The sequence below is a fragment of the Pavona decussata genome, unplaced genomic scaffold (genome assembly GCF_977016875.1).
Source record: "Pavona decussata unplaced genomic scaffold, jaPavDecu1.1 SCAFFOLD_21, whole genome shotgun sequence".
Taxonomy (NCBI): domain Eukaryota; kingdom Metazoa; phylum Cnidaria; class Anthozoa; order Scleractinia; family Agariciidae; genus Pavona; species Pavona decussata.
In genome coordinates, this window is record NW_028145444.1 from 3,860,001 (window position 1) to 3,878,821 (window position 18,821).

The 18,821-nt window shown below is 38.4% G+C and overlaps 2 protein-coding genes across 2 annotated transcripts in view; both read right to left on the reverse strand.

The window, feature by feature from the left end:
* Positions 1-50, reverse strand: part of LOC146486290 (RYamide receptor-like) — a 1,930-nt gene extending 1,880 nt beyond the window's left edge. Inside the window, exon 1 of the mRNA XM_085100070.1 lies at positions 1-50. This exon is cut by the window's left edge and continues 1,372 nt beyond it. The gene's annotated coding sequence lies outside the window, so the exon portion shown is untranslated.
* Positions 51-5,354: 5,304 nt separating this feature from the next.
* On the reverse strand, positions 5,355-16,803 carry LOC146486291 (uncharacterized). The gene is made up of 7 exons (XM_085100078.1): positions 16,638-16,803; positions 15,045-15,133; positions 14,145-14,275; positions 13,236-13,335; positions 9,584-9,690; positions 8,405-8,534; positions 5,355-7,157 (listed from the first exon to the last, which is right to left on the reverse strand). The coding sequence occupies exons 1-7, from the start codon at positions 16,801-16,803 to the stop codon at positions 7,068-7,070; spliced, it is 813 nt and encodes a 270-aa protein (XP_084956204.1). The 3' UTR covers positions 5,355-7,067.
* Between the last annotated feature and the right edge of the window lie 2,018 nt (positions 16,804-18,821).

Genomic DNA, 18,821 nt, shown 5'->3' on the forward strand with positions numbered 1-18,821 from the left:
TGCTTCATGAAAATTAGCCTTCTGGTTTAGGATTCCTCACACGCATGGATTAAAAAGATTTTAATTCAGGTAATTGATGAGGCAATTCGCCTCCTCGGTTTGCGTCAAATTGTTTGTCAGTTTCTTATTACTGTATTTTTTCGACTAACCACCCTCGGCGCTTAGTTAATTTGGGAACACGAAGGTGGGCGCCAATTCGAGGTGGGCGCTTATTCGAGGGTGGGCATTTATTATTTTCCCAACATTTTCAGGAAGCGAGGACAGTTTAGAGAATAACAAAACAAGGGATAACAAGTTTTTTTCGCTTCAACAAGGCAATACAAAGTTTAAATGCTAACATGAACAAGCCAAAAACAATATAAAAGAGCACGCGCAGGTGGAAATATAATCATTAAATGTTGACCAGCATTTTAAGATATTTCCGCCTGCGCGTAGTCTGTGCAGTATTTCGATTCACTTTCAATGTTTCGGCAAACTCAAGCTTTGAAACCAGATTATCTCTACACTCGTGATCCTGCGGAAAATATAATGGATAACTCGGCCTTTAGTTGCTCTTTACGTAATGTTTTATTCAAACGCACCTCTTGTCTTCACTTTACTTTAACTTGAAAAACACGGTAACCCGTTTGTACTATGTAAAATTTAAAGGTTCAGCTTTTCGCACTCTTAATCCGGTCACTGATAGCGCCATATGGTAAAAAAATGTAAACATATTTTGCTAGGTAGTTGCCCGGTTATCGAAAGTGAGTGATTTTTTTTGTGTTGATAGAGCCAGTAAATTAAAACGGGCAAAGAGGTTTGAGGATATAGAAATAAACAAGGAACCTTGTTGGTCAATTGACAGGTGAACAAGCTGTGAGATAGGTTTATGGCCCAAACTCAAATTCGTGAATGTACAACGATTAAAATAACGATTTGTTAAGTATTTCATGATGGGCACTATTATCAAAATGAATATGCAAATATCTTTGCTTCTAACCCACTTCCCGCTTAAAAGCGGTAACTCGAAACACAAATGACTTTATGACCAGCGTCACTGCGACAAATTACAGCAAAACTGTCCACAGCCTTGCAGTATGCAACAATAACAATTATTCCCGACTTCGTTTGACAACAAACCGTTTAGAATTGTTTGGAACATAAGTAGAGTTATTTTTATCTTCCAGGTGTTTTTCAGGTCGCGTCCATGTCGTGTAGGGTAAAATTTTCTTAGGATAGGTTCTCATGTTTCTGTTGAAGGTGTAATTCTGGCAAAGTTGTTCTAATCGTCTTCGTTTACGCCTTCAGTCGGAAAGTCATTGGCTGGAAAGGGCCGGACATCTGCCTCCCGTTCTTTCGTACAAAACGGTTTCAACATTTTCTCAATATTTGTTCAACGAAAGTTGGACGGATGTTGGGCAAATGTTGAATGAACGGAGTGTTCAAACGTTTTCAAAGCCATTCAATTTTTTCAAGAACAAGGGAAATGTTGAATCGTTGTTGAAAGAAAGTCTACACCAATTTAAATTTGATTCAACGCACTTTCAACATTTTTTACGCTTTCAACAATGTCGAACGAACTCTTCAAACGCTCCCGACATTTGGTTCAACAATCGTGTTGAACGTATGTTGAAGCAAATGTTGAAACCGTTTAAACGGGCCTTAACTTTGTTCCTTATCATCTCTCTCTTTTTACACGCAGGTGAACAGCTTTGCATTACTTCATACTCACGTTCGGTTACATCATAACGGAAATAAAAATTTCTTAACTCTGTATAGTGAACTGCGGTCGGCTGCTTTTGTATTTCGAACTTTTTTTTCGCAGAGAAACAATGTGTCCTACAAATGACTAGTCTAGACATTCGAAATGTTGGCTAGAAATAGAATTTAGTAAGGAAAAACAGAAAGAAAGCACGCATACATGTACACATACATCTCAAAGCTTGAACATCTTCTTTCAGTTTCACCATGAAAAACGCAACAACAGTTTCTTGGAACAAAAACAGTTTGTAACCTTGAATTCGTATTGATAAAGCTTTGAGTATTTCGCGATATGTTTGTCGGAAAGGGAAAGGGCTTATTGAAAAGAAACAATTAAACTACTTTTCCTGTTGCGTCGGTGTTGTTCCCCTCATTTGGCATGCAGAAGGAAATTGTTCTTCCCGTTAATCGTGAACGTTTGCCGAGCTACTAATAATAAGGTATTTAGCCATCACCATCACAAAAATAAAATTGCATGTGTTGACAAATGTCATAGCTAAGCCGCCATTTAGATCATTTTGTCGCAGCCGCTCCATTAACAGTGCGTTTTGGACGAAATTGAGCGAAAGACATCAAACGAATTTTTCCTTTTCTGATAGACTTTTTTTAATTTTCACAGCTCGAATGTGCTTAAATTAATACTTAGATGTGTTTTATTTGCTTTTAGTCTAAACATTTTCCCGTTCATTTTGATTAAAAGCTGATCGGTAGAACAGGTGTGAAGAAAAGTTGTTTTCGTGCAAGGAAGAAGAAATAAAATTTAAATCAGGAAGTAAATTCCGTTTTGTCTATGGATGGCAAAACATTAAAGGTGGACAGGAAGCTCACACGGAGCCTAACGAACGGGCGCCCGGGGCACGATGAATGGCAAAAAGGCGCAATGAAAACTTGTTTCAAAAAATTCAAATCAGGTTTTCAAGAAAAATAAATAGGAGTAAAAAACCAAACCAGAGCTCATGAGTTCTAAGCCGGATTTGATGAGTAAAACAGATATATACGCGTCTAACTTGGATGGAGGAACAGTTCCGTTCGCTTTGAAATAATATTTACACCTGTTATTTCTTGTTAAAGGCAGGGGCGTAACGTCCATATACGCACGTACGCCCGTGCGTACAGCTGAGATCTGAGATAAAACTTTTTTTCTCATTCAATTTGCTGGGTATTAATTTCATATTTTCACATTATACTGTCGTCTTTTATTAGAATTCCCATTATCCAAGCATTAATAATTCAGTGCTGGCCACTAATAATGGCAAAATGCATTCGAGTTGTAAACAAAAATTGGAAAAACGCCTCACAAGATGGAAGCACAAATGGAGTGGCATGGATCCGAATGCCACGTCGCAGACTTTGGTTAAGATCACGCATCTTGATCACGCAAACTCCCAATTTTATCCCGGTGTACTATGTTGCTCTCGTAACATTGTTAACTTATTCTGTGTCTACATGCACTGCCGCACGTAGCTTCAGTAGCATGAAGAGACTAAAATCTCCTCTGCGAAGTACGATGACGGACGAAATATTAAGCTCCCTAGCAATCCTTCATATACATAAACATAAGAACGTGGATATTGACAGGTTGGTAACGGATTTGCCCGTCTTAAGGGTCGACGCCTCGCCCTTTGCTTGTGACCTGTCTTCATTGCCTTTGTATTTTTTTTCTTTTCGGAACACTGTAGCTTACAGAAATCACTAGGGAAACGGTTAAAATAAACAACTTTCTACTGCATTTTTTCCGCATTACTTATTGAAAATGCCCCGCAGAAAAACCAGGAGATGGCATTTCCGAGACCCTAAATTTCAAAATTTTCTGGGGGAGCATGCCCCCAGACTCCCCTAGCTGGAAGCGCCGTTGGCGCTTACCAAAAATTTACTCTCGTGCGTACATCTTCAAAATCCCACGCTACGCCCCTGAAAGGTAGAAGCAAAACAAAGTGAAAAGTAGTGCTGGTAATTATACAAGGAGGCAAAGAGCGTGGTTGAAGGAGAAGATGAGAATAATATTCAAATGTTTTTTTTTTCTCTGAAACTCGGAGGCGAGACAGAAGAGTATTGCTTCTAAGGTAACTCAAACTAATTTCCAAACTAACAACAAAGCCATTAAGCAGGCAAATTTTGACCAAAGAATGGTTTGAAATCGGTTCAAAAATTTTTATTTGTGCTGATTCACAGGAAGGCAGCTGGGTTTAAAGGAGCATTTTAGACTGTATCCTTTGAAATAATGTTTGCACCTCTTTTCTTCTCATAACAAACGATGGTAAAAACAAGGAGAAAGTAGCATTGATCAAGGGAAGTGAGGAAAATGGGATTAAACAAGAAGTTAAGGTGGTATTTAATTAATTTAATTTTTTGCGGGCTGAAAGTTGGAGGCGAGACACAAGAGTTCAGCTAGACAGTAATTAACTGCGATGCGTTACAATATTTTATTTATTTATTTTTTTTCACAGAGATCAGAACATATCTTGTAAGCTAAGTAGCGTTTTCTTAAGGATGAAACGATTAAACAGAAAATCCTTTCGACATCTTTCTTGTATGTTTATTTACAGGCAGGGTTTCAAAGAGCAGCACAGCACAGTTTCCTTAACATGCAAAAGCTAAAAAACATGAATAAAACAGCATAGCAAGCAAATTTAAAATTCTTTTCGATTAGCCGGTCGGCATCTTTTCAGTTTCTCTACAATTTGTGTTTGTACAAAAGCGGTCATACCTTTTAAAGTCAGAGTTCACTTTAAATGTTCCTTTACTTTGCATGAATTAGTTAGCAGTTTTCCCTAAATTTCGTGAAATACAGAATAAAAGAATTTAAAGAAACGTTTTTTGTTGACAATTTTTAAGGGGAGAGTGGGAGGGGGCGACGTTTTACGAACTGTTGGCTACTGGGTTACGACGGGAGCTTTGGGAAATTATTTCCTTTTCGCTGGACCGGGGAAACATTTGGAGTCTCTTGAGAGCTCCGCGGTAGTTTGAACAGTAAATGAAACAAGATACAAGGATTGATGGCACAATTTGAGACAGCCATAAAATGGGTAATACACCAATAGATAGAGAAGCCACAAGGCAAAGAACTGTCCCGTGCAATGTACAATAGTAAGTTGGTAAAACTAAAGGGTATCCAGCACAGTACAAACCCTGACACGATAGCAAAGGCCATCTTTAACACGTTTCTGTTCATTTTCGCTAGCTGTTGCTCAGAAACACCATCCCCAAAATAAAATTGTTTATGCTTACAAATGTCAAAGCTAAGCCGCCATTAAGACACTTTTGTCCCAACCGTTCCATTAAGTTCATGCTAAGATGTGTTTTTAATTTGCTTTCAACTACATTAAAAGCCGATTGGAAGAACAGTTGTGAAGAAAGTTATGTTCATAAGAAAGGAAAAAGAAATAAAATTGATAATACGTAGTGAATTCCGTTTTGTCCATTGATGTGGACAGGAAACTTACACTGAGCCTAACAAACGGACAGCCGAGATATGTTGAGTGGTAAAAAGGTGCAAGAAAAGTTTTCATGTTTTCATGCCTTGCTACCAACTTGGTTATAAATTATTGTTATTTGTTCAGTGCAACATTGATCGAGCTCGTTTACTGATCAGATAACAATCAATCACCACGTCATGGAGTTAATGGCTATGGGAAATTCCCTAAAGCCGCTTTTAATAGCAAAATAATTTTTATCAATAACAATTTATTTACGAGTATAAATGCTAACTGGACCAGTAAAGGTGAGGGCAAACAAAACGCGCACGAAATGACTACAATCAAAGAAATCGGGGAAAGGCCTGGGGAGGAGGCGGGTGTTCAAATGAAAACTGCACTTGTCGGACATCAAGTCAGAATGGCAGTGGAAAGAAAGCTAGATGGCACTATAACGTGGCCTGTCCTTGGCGCCTGACAGGGCCTCTCCCAGATAATATACCCGTTAAACTATATATGGAATTGTTACTAAAGATTTAATTTAAAAATGTTTTCCAAATGGCAAAGATATTGTTACATAAGAGATAAGATGGAACGTGACTTACAACTTAAGATAATAGACATGAATCGGCATTAAACATAAAAATCCTATTTGTGCCAAATATTCCATGTAAAAGAAATGGAAAACCAAACTAAAGCTCATGAGTTCTAAGCCGGATTTGATGAGTATAACAGATACATAGCTTCTAATTTGAGTGGAAGAACAGTTCAGTTTGTTTTGAAATAAAAATATTTATTTATGGCTTGCAGCATAACGGTGAGGGTAAGACGCGGAATGAGTTTGCAGAATGGCATGTGGCATGAGCAGCAGCTTTTTGATGCTGCGCACTCTGTTGTTTTGATGCTGTTGCATGGATATGTTGTTTAATTGTTTAATATTCGGCTAGAGTCCGCAACAAGGAAAAAAATGCTGCTGTTATAAAATTGGCGCGAAAACAGGACGCGCTCTTCAGTTAATTTAATTCTTTAACTCAATCCGCATATCACGTATTTCGCATAATTATGCCCTTCCGCTCGTCATGCCACATGCCATTCCGCAAACTCAATTCCTCCTTTTATCCTCACCGCGAGGTTTTGTAAGTTTGTCTTTAATATTCACAGTCACTTATGTCCAGATACGCACCTAATCCAGAATTACGGTACTTAAAATAAGACAGACCTTTTTGTCATTTTCATGTGACTGCATGTTTGACAGAATTATTTGTGTTTTAGGAGGAATTAAGGTTACCGGACACCTTGTGATGTCTATCAAACAGTTCATGCATCTCATAAACGTGCATTTCTGGATATATCTCAACAAAATGAGATTTTTTAATCGCCAACGGGTTTCGTGACGTCATACGTTGCCCTTTTATTTCACACAAAAGAACTTTTGCTTCCTGACAATAGCGACAACCGTATGACGTCAAACAATCCAAACTGTCGGCGCGCTACAAAATTTGAAAAGTGAAAATGGATGATAATCATTTTTCTAGTACAATAAAATGGTATATCCACTTTTTCAATTAAGCTTTGGAATGAAGACATTCGAAATATTTAGAATTATGTTTACGGCAAAAATGACCAGGTTACCATGTTTGTGCTACAACTAGCTCTCGCTTTTTCTAGTTTCTTAGTAAAATTTGGTAGTTTTGCGTTATCATCAAACAGAATTATTTTGCACTACTCTCATCTATGCACCAATTTCTTCAAGAAAACATAAACACGTATTTCACGTTTGCCGTTTTGGCGTAAACGCGATTCTATATCTCTCTATTATTTCCAAAAAGGTTAATGTCAACTTTTTGTAGAAGTGGACGTTCCCTTTAAATTATAAAACTCGCCTAACTAATGAATTACAGTCTTGTTAAGTGATTATATTTTGGCGTAGGAATCGCCTTTGATTTTCATACACAAACCATTGCAACAAACAGCAATAACTTGAAATGTGAAGACACATCCGTCCTGAAAGAAATGCAAATTAAAAAACACTGTTTCAGTCTTGCTTGACAATTTCAATTATCTTACCGATGGATAAATTTCTAAACGTTTCAATCTGTATAAGGAAGGATCTGAGAATTCTGTGAGGAAAAAACAATCCACAGGTGGCCTACGTCAACAGCTTTGCCTACTACTGAATTCAAACAAAAACAAAAACAAACAACAACAACACTTTATTAAAACAGAGTTACAACTTAGTTATATACCTACGCGCAAATAGCTAAAGCTAGAGAAAAAGTTTATGAACTAAAAGGGAAAAGCATATCATAGCAAGGGTTGTTAGAATCCAAAAAGTAAATTAGGGGAAACCATGCATTATACAGAGACAATTAAGCAACAATAATTTTAAACAGCTGTAAAACATATAACATTGTTTTATACCTAGCCTCTCACTCAACAAAACGAGCACTGTGATTGGTTGATTCTTGGTCACGTGCCCCTGATCAAATACAAATGTATCCCGACCGGGATGCAATTCCGCAGTTGTTGCCCTCTCAGTTGTTTGTTTGTTTGTTTGTTTTGCTGTGATTGTTTAAGGGAAAGTCTAAATATATAACAAAGCACTTAATGTATGGTCCCTCGCGAAACTAGCTGGTTTTGTTTTCCCTCGGGTCCTGATGTTTCCAAAGACGAACGTCAGTACTCAAAAACAAAACTAACTGTTTCCCTCGGGAACATTACATTAAGTGTATAAGGTACAGAAATTTTTTCAATTGAAGCTTAATTATCTCTAGCCTACGTGGGGTACGGCTGCACGTAGGCTAAATTATTTCCGAAACCACGCAATATTACGCGGCGTCCTTAAGAAATCAGAGTTTCTTGGACTATTCCGAGATGCGCAGAACGTATGCGCAATAGTACAAGGAAGCACCGTATTTAAGTCGGTTTGCAACTTTGAGTAGCGAATACTACAGTGTACTAAAACGCCAGAAAACTTGTACACGGACCAATCATGCCGAGTGTGAAAAAGCTTTCCATAAGGTATAATTCTAAAAAGATATTGATAGGGTAAATTTCTCCATTAAAAGTCGAGATCAAACTTTATCCAGGCAGTTTTCTTTTGCAGTCTAGAGCACTTTGGTTTCCCTTGCAGTCAGGTTCGTTACCTTCAGAGGGTCGTTACTTTCTGTTACCGTTCTTTCGGGGGTCGCCTCTTTTGAAGAGTTGTCACTTTGGAAACTTTACAGTGTTATCTATTGTTGATTACTTACCTTAACCAAAAAGGGCAAGTCGCTCCAAAAGGAATGATTCGGAATCATTTCAGGAAAGCTGTTAACACCCTTTTGATATTTGTTGTATAATAAACCAGCTATAAAATAAATGAAAATCAACGGAATAAACCTGCAAGGAAATAGGAAAAAAAAAGAAAACTGAACAGATTCCAATGGGAAGAACAATTAATACTGCTGTTTTGAAACACTTGATTAGTCTTTTGTTTTGTGTCGAACGCACAAAGACTACGAAAACTGTAAACAAAACCTGAACTGACGTGAAAATGATACAAAAAGGATAATAGACATTGATACTAATGTTTCGGACGAAAGTCCATTTTAGTGGAAATGGAGCTAAAAAGAAATCCAGGTTTTGTTACTGGGCCACTTTTGGTCGCACACACATCACATTGTGCAACACCAACCGTGAAGAAAGGATTTTATAACCCCCACCTGGGTGTCAGAGGTTTTTCAGTTGGAGCGGTTTAAGTCTCTTATTGTCTCTATTGTGTTGTGCAGCTAATATTTTAGATTTTGATTTAGTAGATCACTAGTTTGCAATGATTTAGGTAGTGATTTTGTAATCGAAGCTAAATGCGGGTTCTCTTAGGCGATTTCCTTTTGTAATGTTACAATCTTGGCCAGAGCAGCGCCTCAAACGATGAAAATAGCAAAAAACAGTTAACTTTACATTAACTTGGTTGGTTGTCTATCTCCTATTTCCTGAGACAGGTTAGGTGCCCTGTTACTGTGTTTTGGCTTTGCTAGAAGTACGTGTACTGAAATCACACAGTAGACTTCACAACGCTCATAACACTACGTACACGTTCATTCTACGAGTCTTCTTTCACACTTCTTCCCAAGAAAGCTACGCGGCCTACACACTAGACTACCTTTTTGATATACGTACTCTCTGAGGTTGAATCGGAAACATGCTTTATGAGCAGTGTACATTTAGGCAACACTGAAAATTTAAATTGGCTGGATGAGGTCGCTTTGATTTGGATGTCCCAGTGCGTAGCTTGCTCTCCAGCAAGGTGTTTTTTGTACCATGTGACCGATAGCTGCAAAGGGCCCATTACATAATAGCATTGTGACAAATCCTTAAAGGTAAGTTATTCAGCAAAGTTGATATAAATATCAGTAGATATCACCCGGCAGACTAGTTTAAATACGTACATTATCAGTAAAATACTGCCTGTGCTCAGCCCTTTACTTCCTTCAGATCCATTTTCACCAGGAGGACATCCACCATCACACACACATTTAGAAGCAAATGTCGCCTCCTTGAAAACAAAAGACACCATACATAATGAGTATGTACCTCATGACAACATTGGCAGCACTAGCTAAGCAACAGAGCCCAGTTGTTCAAAGCCCGATTAAGCCAATCCTGGGTTAACGTGCACTTTGGTTCGAGTTTAACCACTAATCAATAAAGATTCTTCAAAAATATTTTTGTTCCTCATTTTAAACTTGGGCTTCTCTTTACCAATGGCTTCAAATTAGCTTATAAAAGCATTTTCAACGCACGAGATCAAATCTTGATTAACTTTTTATCGGGCATTAGCGTTAATCAGCTTTCGAACAACGGGACCCAGGTGTATTTAACAAACATTAATAGTATTTGCTGCACAATTTGAATATAACACAACAACGATAAATCAGCAATGACGGACTGCATCAAACCACATGCAGAACTGAACAGTAAAAAGCCTTTTCGTGGCAGACTTAAGTGTAGATCGACTGTGCAATTAATAATATGACTTTAACAGGAAGGAATTTCCACCAAACACTCTCCGTAAAAAAGCTAAATCCCTTTCATTTGCTCAGCCTGTTCCTCCCACCTAGACTTGCCTCAAGTCGTCTTCTTATGCACCAAAAGAGTGACTCGACTCCCACGAAAACGGATTGTGAAAAGCCTACCCCCACCAGTTACATCACCCAACTTTCAGTATCTAAAGTTTAACATTAATCAAGACAGGAGGGAAAAAGTTACTTGGTAAGTGACTGGGTTAATTATGTGTAGTCAAACAATACCTGGGAGCAATTATATCCTTGCCTGTTACAAAACTGCACAACTATTCCAAGAAATTGCTTGAGATAGGTGGAGGGGATAATTGAAAAGGATTACCAGAATTCATTGTATCTCTGAAGAACCTGATAAACCCAGTGGCTTCCCAACCTCCCAACAGCATTTTCTTGATTAAAAACGCTCAATACTTTCGGTTGCAATCGGCAAGGAACCGAGAAAACGCTTAAAGAGCAAACTACTTTCCAGCTCGATCATACACGTGCGCACATCGCTCCAACAGTTGGCTGTCTCGCAGTGTTGGTTCCTGTAGAAAAGAACCGAACTGTAGCCTCGAATAAGACGTGTGAAAAACTAATCACGTGAAAAGTCCTTTGTTTCCCTGCCTCGAAACTCGATGCACTCGACTCGCGCCTCGATACTCGAAGCTTTTGAGTTTCGAAGATTGAGTCACAAAGTTCGAGTTTCGAGGGACTGTCAACTTACATTTGCACGGTACTGTATGTGTCATAATTAAATTTTTATATCCAAATTCAGTCATAATTGCTTATTTTTTGTTCATTTACGAAAAAAATCGTCGCTAGAGCAGCATAAAGTGGTTTACTTTCTCAGAATCCTGGGAAAACAAGCTTAAAATAGTTGAGGGAAAAATCGCATAATTTGCATAATTTACGGCATAATAGTCCTTGCTTATCGCACAATCTACCATGAAAATATAGCACAATTTCAGATTTTTTATCGCACCCTATCAGATGGCCTGCCCAAGGCATTATTCTCCCTGAGAATAAGATTCATAGGTGGCCTTGGTCCCTTGGACACTCCCATAGCTTTGCCCCAACTTTGCCACATTAAGGTCCGAACACACTAGGGGACATGTAGCAAGGACATGAAGCTGGTACAAGTCCCTTTGTCTGCATAGGAGGCATAGTGCAGGGACAGATGAGTAACACGGTTTGATTGGTTCAAATATGTTTTGGAGCGAGAACAGCTTGCAAGAGCAGTGCACATGATTTAACATTGAAAATGTTTGGGTCACTTTTCCCTGCTCAGTAGTTCATGATGCACAAATTCAAACTGGCTATATTTCACGCAACATTTAGTGAGGGAAACAATTTTGTTCCCCCACCCCAACAGAACTTTTTCATAAAAATGGGGATGTCGCACAGGGGAAACGGTCCCTGTAATATGTCACTGAGCTTCATGTCCCCTCATCACACATGTACATGAAGACTAATCATACAAGTATTGGAAATTGAACTGGTCGGTATACTATAGCTTGACATAGATTTGGGGTGTGATTGAAACGATCTTCAACTTTAACTGGCTAGGGAGAGTTTCCTGAAATAATTGGAATTTGCAATTTGGAATTTGTTAAAACTTTGGGCCAATTTTCAGACTGCCTTCTTCCTGCACATGCAAAAATGGATATGGGAGATCCAATGATGTAGTTTTAGAAGAACGTCGATTGAGTTAAATAGTCAGTTATGCATTGTTTCTCACTGTATATCATCAAAACACACCAACCTGCAATACAAGTCAAAAGTCAACTCACTTGTAAGAAAGCTCATGGTATGCCACCAGAAAGCACCGGTCATGTTAAAACACAGACCATTGTAGACTGCAGACTGCAGACCATGCAGACAGTATAGACTGATATACATATTTTTTACCTTCAGTTGACAGAATATTCACACTGTTGAGAATTTTTCAGAGTGATGTTTAGTCCTACTGGTCAGGTATCATTTGATGATTTTACAGCATATTTTTTTTCGTTGGGAGGGGAGAGAGGAGAGTGAGATGTGCTAAAACTGAAGCCTACAAAGTAACAGATAGAAGGCAACTTTGTTGAGCAAGTAAGGATGTGGATTGTGCTGGACACAGTAAATACACTGAGAAATATTATTATATATAGATTATTGTTTTTGCTCAATATGACTCCAGTACATGTGTATTTCCTTTAAGGTAGTATATTTTTTTCTTTCATATACAATCATCCCCATGCTTTTGTTTTCACCTGCACCACAAATACTGATTCTGCTATCTTTTTCTTTATCAGATCTAATCATAACATCATTGCCTGACAGAGACAGCCGTTTCACTAATTTTGACACCTTTCAAAACCAAATTAAAACACTCATTTGAACTACACTGAGAATGTAAATGCTAAAAGACAGGAAAAGAAGGTTGAAGACTGGCTGGAAACTGGTTCAGCTGGCTGGCCCTGACTGTTGATAACAACTAAAAATTTACATCAGAATGGAAATGGGAAATCTAAAAAAAACCATGGTTTGATCAACAGTCCAGTTTGCAGAATCTATAGCTATGGCTGAGAACAGCTGGGAATCTTCACCTTCCTTACTATTTTTTTTTTTAGTGATTCAGCTATTCTTCTTTTCTTTAGGGAGAAAAATATTTGTGGCTTGAAACACAGATACAATTTAACCAAAAGCATTTGAATAGAAATAATTACTGAATTTTAAGTCTAAATATATTAGTCAGTGGGAGACAAAAACCATTGATTTTATAAAGACATACTTAAATTGACTTAATTGTCACTGTTTAACACTAACATATATATATAGTCTCATAACTGAAAATTGCTGAATATAAATGCTGCCTGTGAACACTTAAGTCAAGGTAAAAATGTTATTTATTAAGTACTCAGTCTTCTAGCCTCCCTTGCAGATGCTCTTTTGGCTTGTCATGCAATCTCTCCTCCCCTGGTCTGCATTTTAACATGACAAAGAAAGCATTGTATACAGTACTGTCATTGCTGTCATCTTTTTATGAAATACTTACATACTGTGAACCAGCTGCACCTTTAATCTCTTTAAAGCTGGAATTAGTAAACTCTCCAGGAAATTTGTTGTTATCACACTTCAAAATTATCACGCCTCTTCTATAACAGTGAAACAAAAGAAAGGTATATGATTACAATAACTTCCTTAAACTTACACACCAAAATTTAAGCCTTTAAACTACAGTAAGACGTTTAGGGCATGTATAATCGCCATGTAAATACGCAATTTCGCATTTTTGAGTAATACAATTTATTTAACTTGTCCTTGAATCAAATAAAAAGACTTTGTCTAAAATAACATCAAAATATTTAACAAAGATGCAGCGGTGAGTCTATATGGCAACAGTATAGCAACAAAGAATTCTCACGATGTCCACAAGAAGTTCACGCTTGTACGTGAATTATTGAGTCAACTGACTACAACATCCATTAAACAAGTCTCATGAGTCATTTGTGTATATGCAGTAGTGATGACGAGGACCATAAGCCATTCATGCCTCAGAATAGTACTAGTTACAGAAACGATTTTCTAAACGTTTGAATCTTGGCAATAAATTCAATCTTTGTTCATTATAATTGACGTAATGTGAGTCACTTAATTTTCGTGTAATGTTATGTTCGCAACACTTATTGTTCACGTCAATTCAATTTGGCGATCTTTTTTGAATTCCAAAATTTGTGAAATTAACTTGTTGCAAAAATTTCATGTAATAAGATAGTTTTTAAAACAAGCACTTCAATCTTTCAATTTCATTACTCAGAAATTTAATGTAATTCACAATATGCTGCAGTGTCTGGAGGATGTCCACATTTACTTTTCACATTGACAGTGTGAATTGTTAAGGCAATATCATGATCCAAGGCTTTTAATGAAGAACGTGTTACTCCAAATTAATTACTTACTGTACCTGAAATAAGCCTCGTAATTGAATACTTGATATGCCAAAATAATGGAACCATCATGAGTTTGAACAGTGAAGCTCTCTACTGTGTCTCCAACTGGATATGCTAGTTGGCCCGTAACTGATAATTGGCATAACTGTACAATACATTTAAGCAGAGAAAAAGAAGTATTGATCACTGACTGAACCAACAAACCACAACTTCAGTCCAGTTAACTAATACATGTATGTACCTAAAAACTAAGTACACAAAAACTGAGTGCAAAGTTTTCACTTAGCAGTATTAATTATCAACATCATTTTCCAATTCTTGAGTCTCTAACAACAACAAACTGCTCTTCATATGGCATACCCTACTAGCAGAGCGTTTCTTTTTGGCAAGTCTTTTGTTTATGTCACAAGCCAACTACACTGTATGCAAAATACCAGAGACGCGATGACTTCGTACATGCTTAAAGACTTGCCAGAAAGAAAAGCTCTGCTAGTAAAAAAAATGGAGGAAATTCAACCCTCTTGCACAATTTAAACATCAATTGTATCCATTTCTTTGGGGCTACTTTGTTCAATTCGATATTGTTCCAATTCACAAATCAGCTATAATTTATCCAGCAAGATTTTGCTCTTATTGTGCAGTTCCATAAAAAAACCATACCCAAACCCAAACTGAAGGTCATTGGAAATTCCTAGGGGGAGGGGGCTCTTAAAAGCCAAAATTTTAGGAGCAAAGTATGAAGCTAAACTGGAATTTCCTGGGAGGAGGAGGTGGGAGGGGGGGGGGGGGTGCAAAACCAAAAACCTTCCATTGGGGGGAGTATGGAAATTTTCTGGCCCTGCACATTATTATTGATAAATAATATCATTTCAGATACTACAACTGGCAAGCATGACTTGTAATGATGAACTTACCAAAACATTCTTACAAGTTGTTCTGCTGGAAAATTTTGTACAAGGATTCCAGCTAAAGGTTAAGTTAGTTGAATCATTTTGCTTTATACCTGTGAATCTAAAAGAAGGTAAAGAGCTGAGTTTGAATGTTAATTAATGAACAAAACACTAGATAATTCATTGATCTACATTTGTTTCAATTTTTGAGGTTCTTGTCAGTAATCAATTTTGTTAGTGGCATACATGTATTAAATTATCTTTAAAGCTGAATTTTTTTCTTCTTAATTATTACACCATGGAAACTCGTAGCCGCCCCTTAATACAGACACCTTAAAAAGTTGAGTTTCCTTGTACGCTGAATGTGTAAAAATGTTGCAGATAGTACCAGACAGTTAGTGATGACTCAATGGCAAACTGTATAGAATCTCAGGTTTGTGTGAGTGTGCTTGTTTTCCGACGTGCACTGCAAGTCCTGTGCAATTCTAGAGACCAGAGACTAGAGACCGTCAACTTACTTTTAACTCAGGTTCTGTAAACTGAGCTCAGCGCCGAAACATTGGATCAACATTTCTTGAAGGAATTGAGGGCCTCATACAAAAGATCCAGTGAATCTGAGCTAAAACAACAAAAGCGATCTAAAAGCATTTTAGGCCAGTTGTGCACTGATGCCCTTAATTCAAGTTTGATACCAATTCTTACTATAATTTCTTCTTCTTGCCATTATAAGTAATCTGCACTGATGTTCAACAGATGCCACATGTCAAATGCGAGTTTACCAGCCCCCAAAAAAGTGTCGTGAAAGGTGACTTTGATGATGATGATGATGATAAACTTCATAAAAAAAGTCAGAGTATTTAGTATTGCTGTGAATTGTGCACACCAATGAGCTAATATTAATCAGTTGACCTCATTCCCCCATGGGGACTCCCATATAAAAGTAACCATGGTGATCATTGTACCTTTTAGGGATTAAAATTCGTGTTTTGGTTCCCCCTTAGGATCCTAAAATCTAAATGACTTCTGTCAGAGATATGGTGGTACCTTTTAGAGTAATGAGCCAAAAAATATGAGAGGAAGCATATAATGACAGTCAACTGATTTGGTGCCACTTACGCATCAAATTTTTCGGCCCACACCCACAAAACAGAATTCTGGTACCTTTTTAGGGGTTCTTTTCAAAATTTCTGATGATCATCCACATCACTTTTATATGGGAGGAGTGCCCCCCCCCCCTTCACTTGGGGCTCATTGCCTGATGAAGACTTGCATCAAGCAGTTGAAAATGTCACAATCTATGGCCCTAGAGAATACATCAAGAGATAAACAACTATTTTATTTATTACAATAATTTTATGCAGACAAAAGATGTGACAGTTGATTATTATTATTATTATATGGTCCTGAGTAATTCAGTTAATGCCACTTATGTCAAGTCATGATCACACCATGACATTGAATCAAGAATACACCAACAGAATATTGGATTGACTCCTCACGTGGGTTCTAATGGAATGCTAACCAGCCGTGCCACATTATACCTATTTCACCAGCTGCATAGCATGACCAAGGGCGAAAAACACAAACAAACAGCAGCAAACAGTAATGACTTGCAACACTTACTTAGCCGGCCTGGCTTGCCATCGATTCGGTGTAAGCTCATAATTTCGCCATTTCTCTTCTCACAAGAACAGTCATCTATTTTTTTACATACACTGAATTGACAATTCACTCTGACAACAAGAAACAACATACATACAAGCACTAGCTTGTCAGCCGCCATTTTTCCACAACCGAGTGAGGACTAGGAATAGTTTACTTCCGTGTAGGCTAACCTCCCTCGGTTTCGCGGATTATCGCGCCCGGCAGGGGCTTTGCCCAGAGCAAAGCAAAAACGACGACGAACGCCACAAAACAATGGGGTTGATGAGTAAAAACAATCGCTGTGCACGTGCTTCGTATGCTTTAGTACATTCTTTGCCGTCATCAGCAAAAAAAACAAAAAACGAAAAAGAAAACAAAACAAAACAACAACAACAACAACAACAACAACAACAACAAACAAACAAAACAAAACATCCCGTGGGAGGGTGAGCTGAGTTAGTGCAGGAGATTTACAAGAATTGCGTTTACGGCAAACGTTAAACGACACATTCGCGTGTATGTTTTCAAGAACAAACTAACTACGCAGATGAAAATTAATAGTGCAAAACCATTCTGGCCTTTGATGCAAACGATTTTATTTTAGTAAGAAACTGAAAACAGCGAGCGGAACAAAGAGGTAAGAGGATATAGAAATAAACAAAGAACCTTTTTGTTTAATTGACAGGTGAACAAGCTATGAGATAGGTTTATGGCCCAAACTCAAATTCGTGACTGTACAACGATTAAAATAACGATTTGTTAAGTATTTCACCATGGGCACTATCATAAAATGAATATGCAAATATCTTTGCTTCTAACCCACTTCCCGTTTAAAAGCGGCAACTCGAAACCACAAATGACTTAACGACCAGCGTCACTGTAGCCTGGGTAGTAGTCGTTTCCGTTTCCTTCAAGCCAAGCGGGGTAAGCGCGCGAGGGCCCCTCCCCCCGGCTCCTACTTTTTTGCTCCTTTTTGCCCAATGCCCTCGCGCGCTTACCCCGCTTGGCTTGAAGGAAACGGAAACGACTGCTACGCAGGCTAGCTTCACTGCAACAAATTACGGCAAAACTGTCCAAAGCCTTGCAGTATGCAACAATAACAATTATCAGTCCCGGTTTTGACAACAAACCGTTTAGAATTGTTTGGCACATAAGGAGAGTTATTTTTATCTTCCGGGCCCCAGTTGTTCAAAGGCCGGATAACTTTGTCCGCTGGATAAGGCACTATTCAGGGACTAAAATATACTTCACGTTAAACGTTGTCCAAGGTTTTCGTACACTCCCAAACTCAAATGTGGTTAGAGTGTACATATTTGCTTGTAGAAAAGGAAATACTGAAATCTTTGCTCAGTTGAAACTGTCGGACAGTGACTTATCCGCAGGATAAAGTTATCCGGCCTTTGAACAACTGGAGCCAGGTGTTTTTCATGTCTAAGTCTCTCTCTTCAAATTTTTGCAGTTATAAGCGGTTTCTGTCTGTTTTCTTTCTGTTGAACCACAGGCAGCCCAAGTTCGCATCACTGGAGAGCGTGTAATAATTAATTACTAGTGGGACGAAGACCTTTGAGTGCAAGTGCAAGCGGTATTGGGTTACAGGTAGCCTGATTCTCAGACGGTCCAGGTCGTTCGTAGCCTGCGAACGCAGACGTATTTCCGGCCGTCGCCATACTCCGCCGAAAAATAACGTCGTTATTTTCCGGCGGAGTGAAGCGACGGCCGGAAATACGTCTGCGTTCGCAGGCTAGGTCGTTCGCGGCGATTGTCACGCCGCAAACGACCTGGACCGTCTGAGAATCAGGCTAGGTTACAGGCAGCCGTTGAGAATTTAAACGCGTTATAAGACTTTGTATGGGAAATAAAATATCGTCGATTCTGACGTTTAAATAGCGCTAAATTTTATTTTTCATTCAATAATATGAATAAAACTGACTCACCTCTGGTGTTTTCTCGTGCGTTTGGGGGTTATTTTACCGTTTCGGGCGTGTTTAGAAATCACTGTCTGTGTCATTCCCTTCATAAGACGGAGAACACACGAAAACTCCAATGCGTTGAACCATAGACCCCAAGTGACCCGCGCCAGGTGGGTCTGGCCCGCATTTAAACGTTTAAACCCGCTGACCCGCCGCGACTGAGTAAAAACCCGCATTTGTGTTCAAG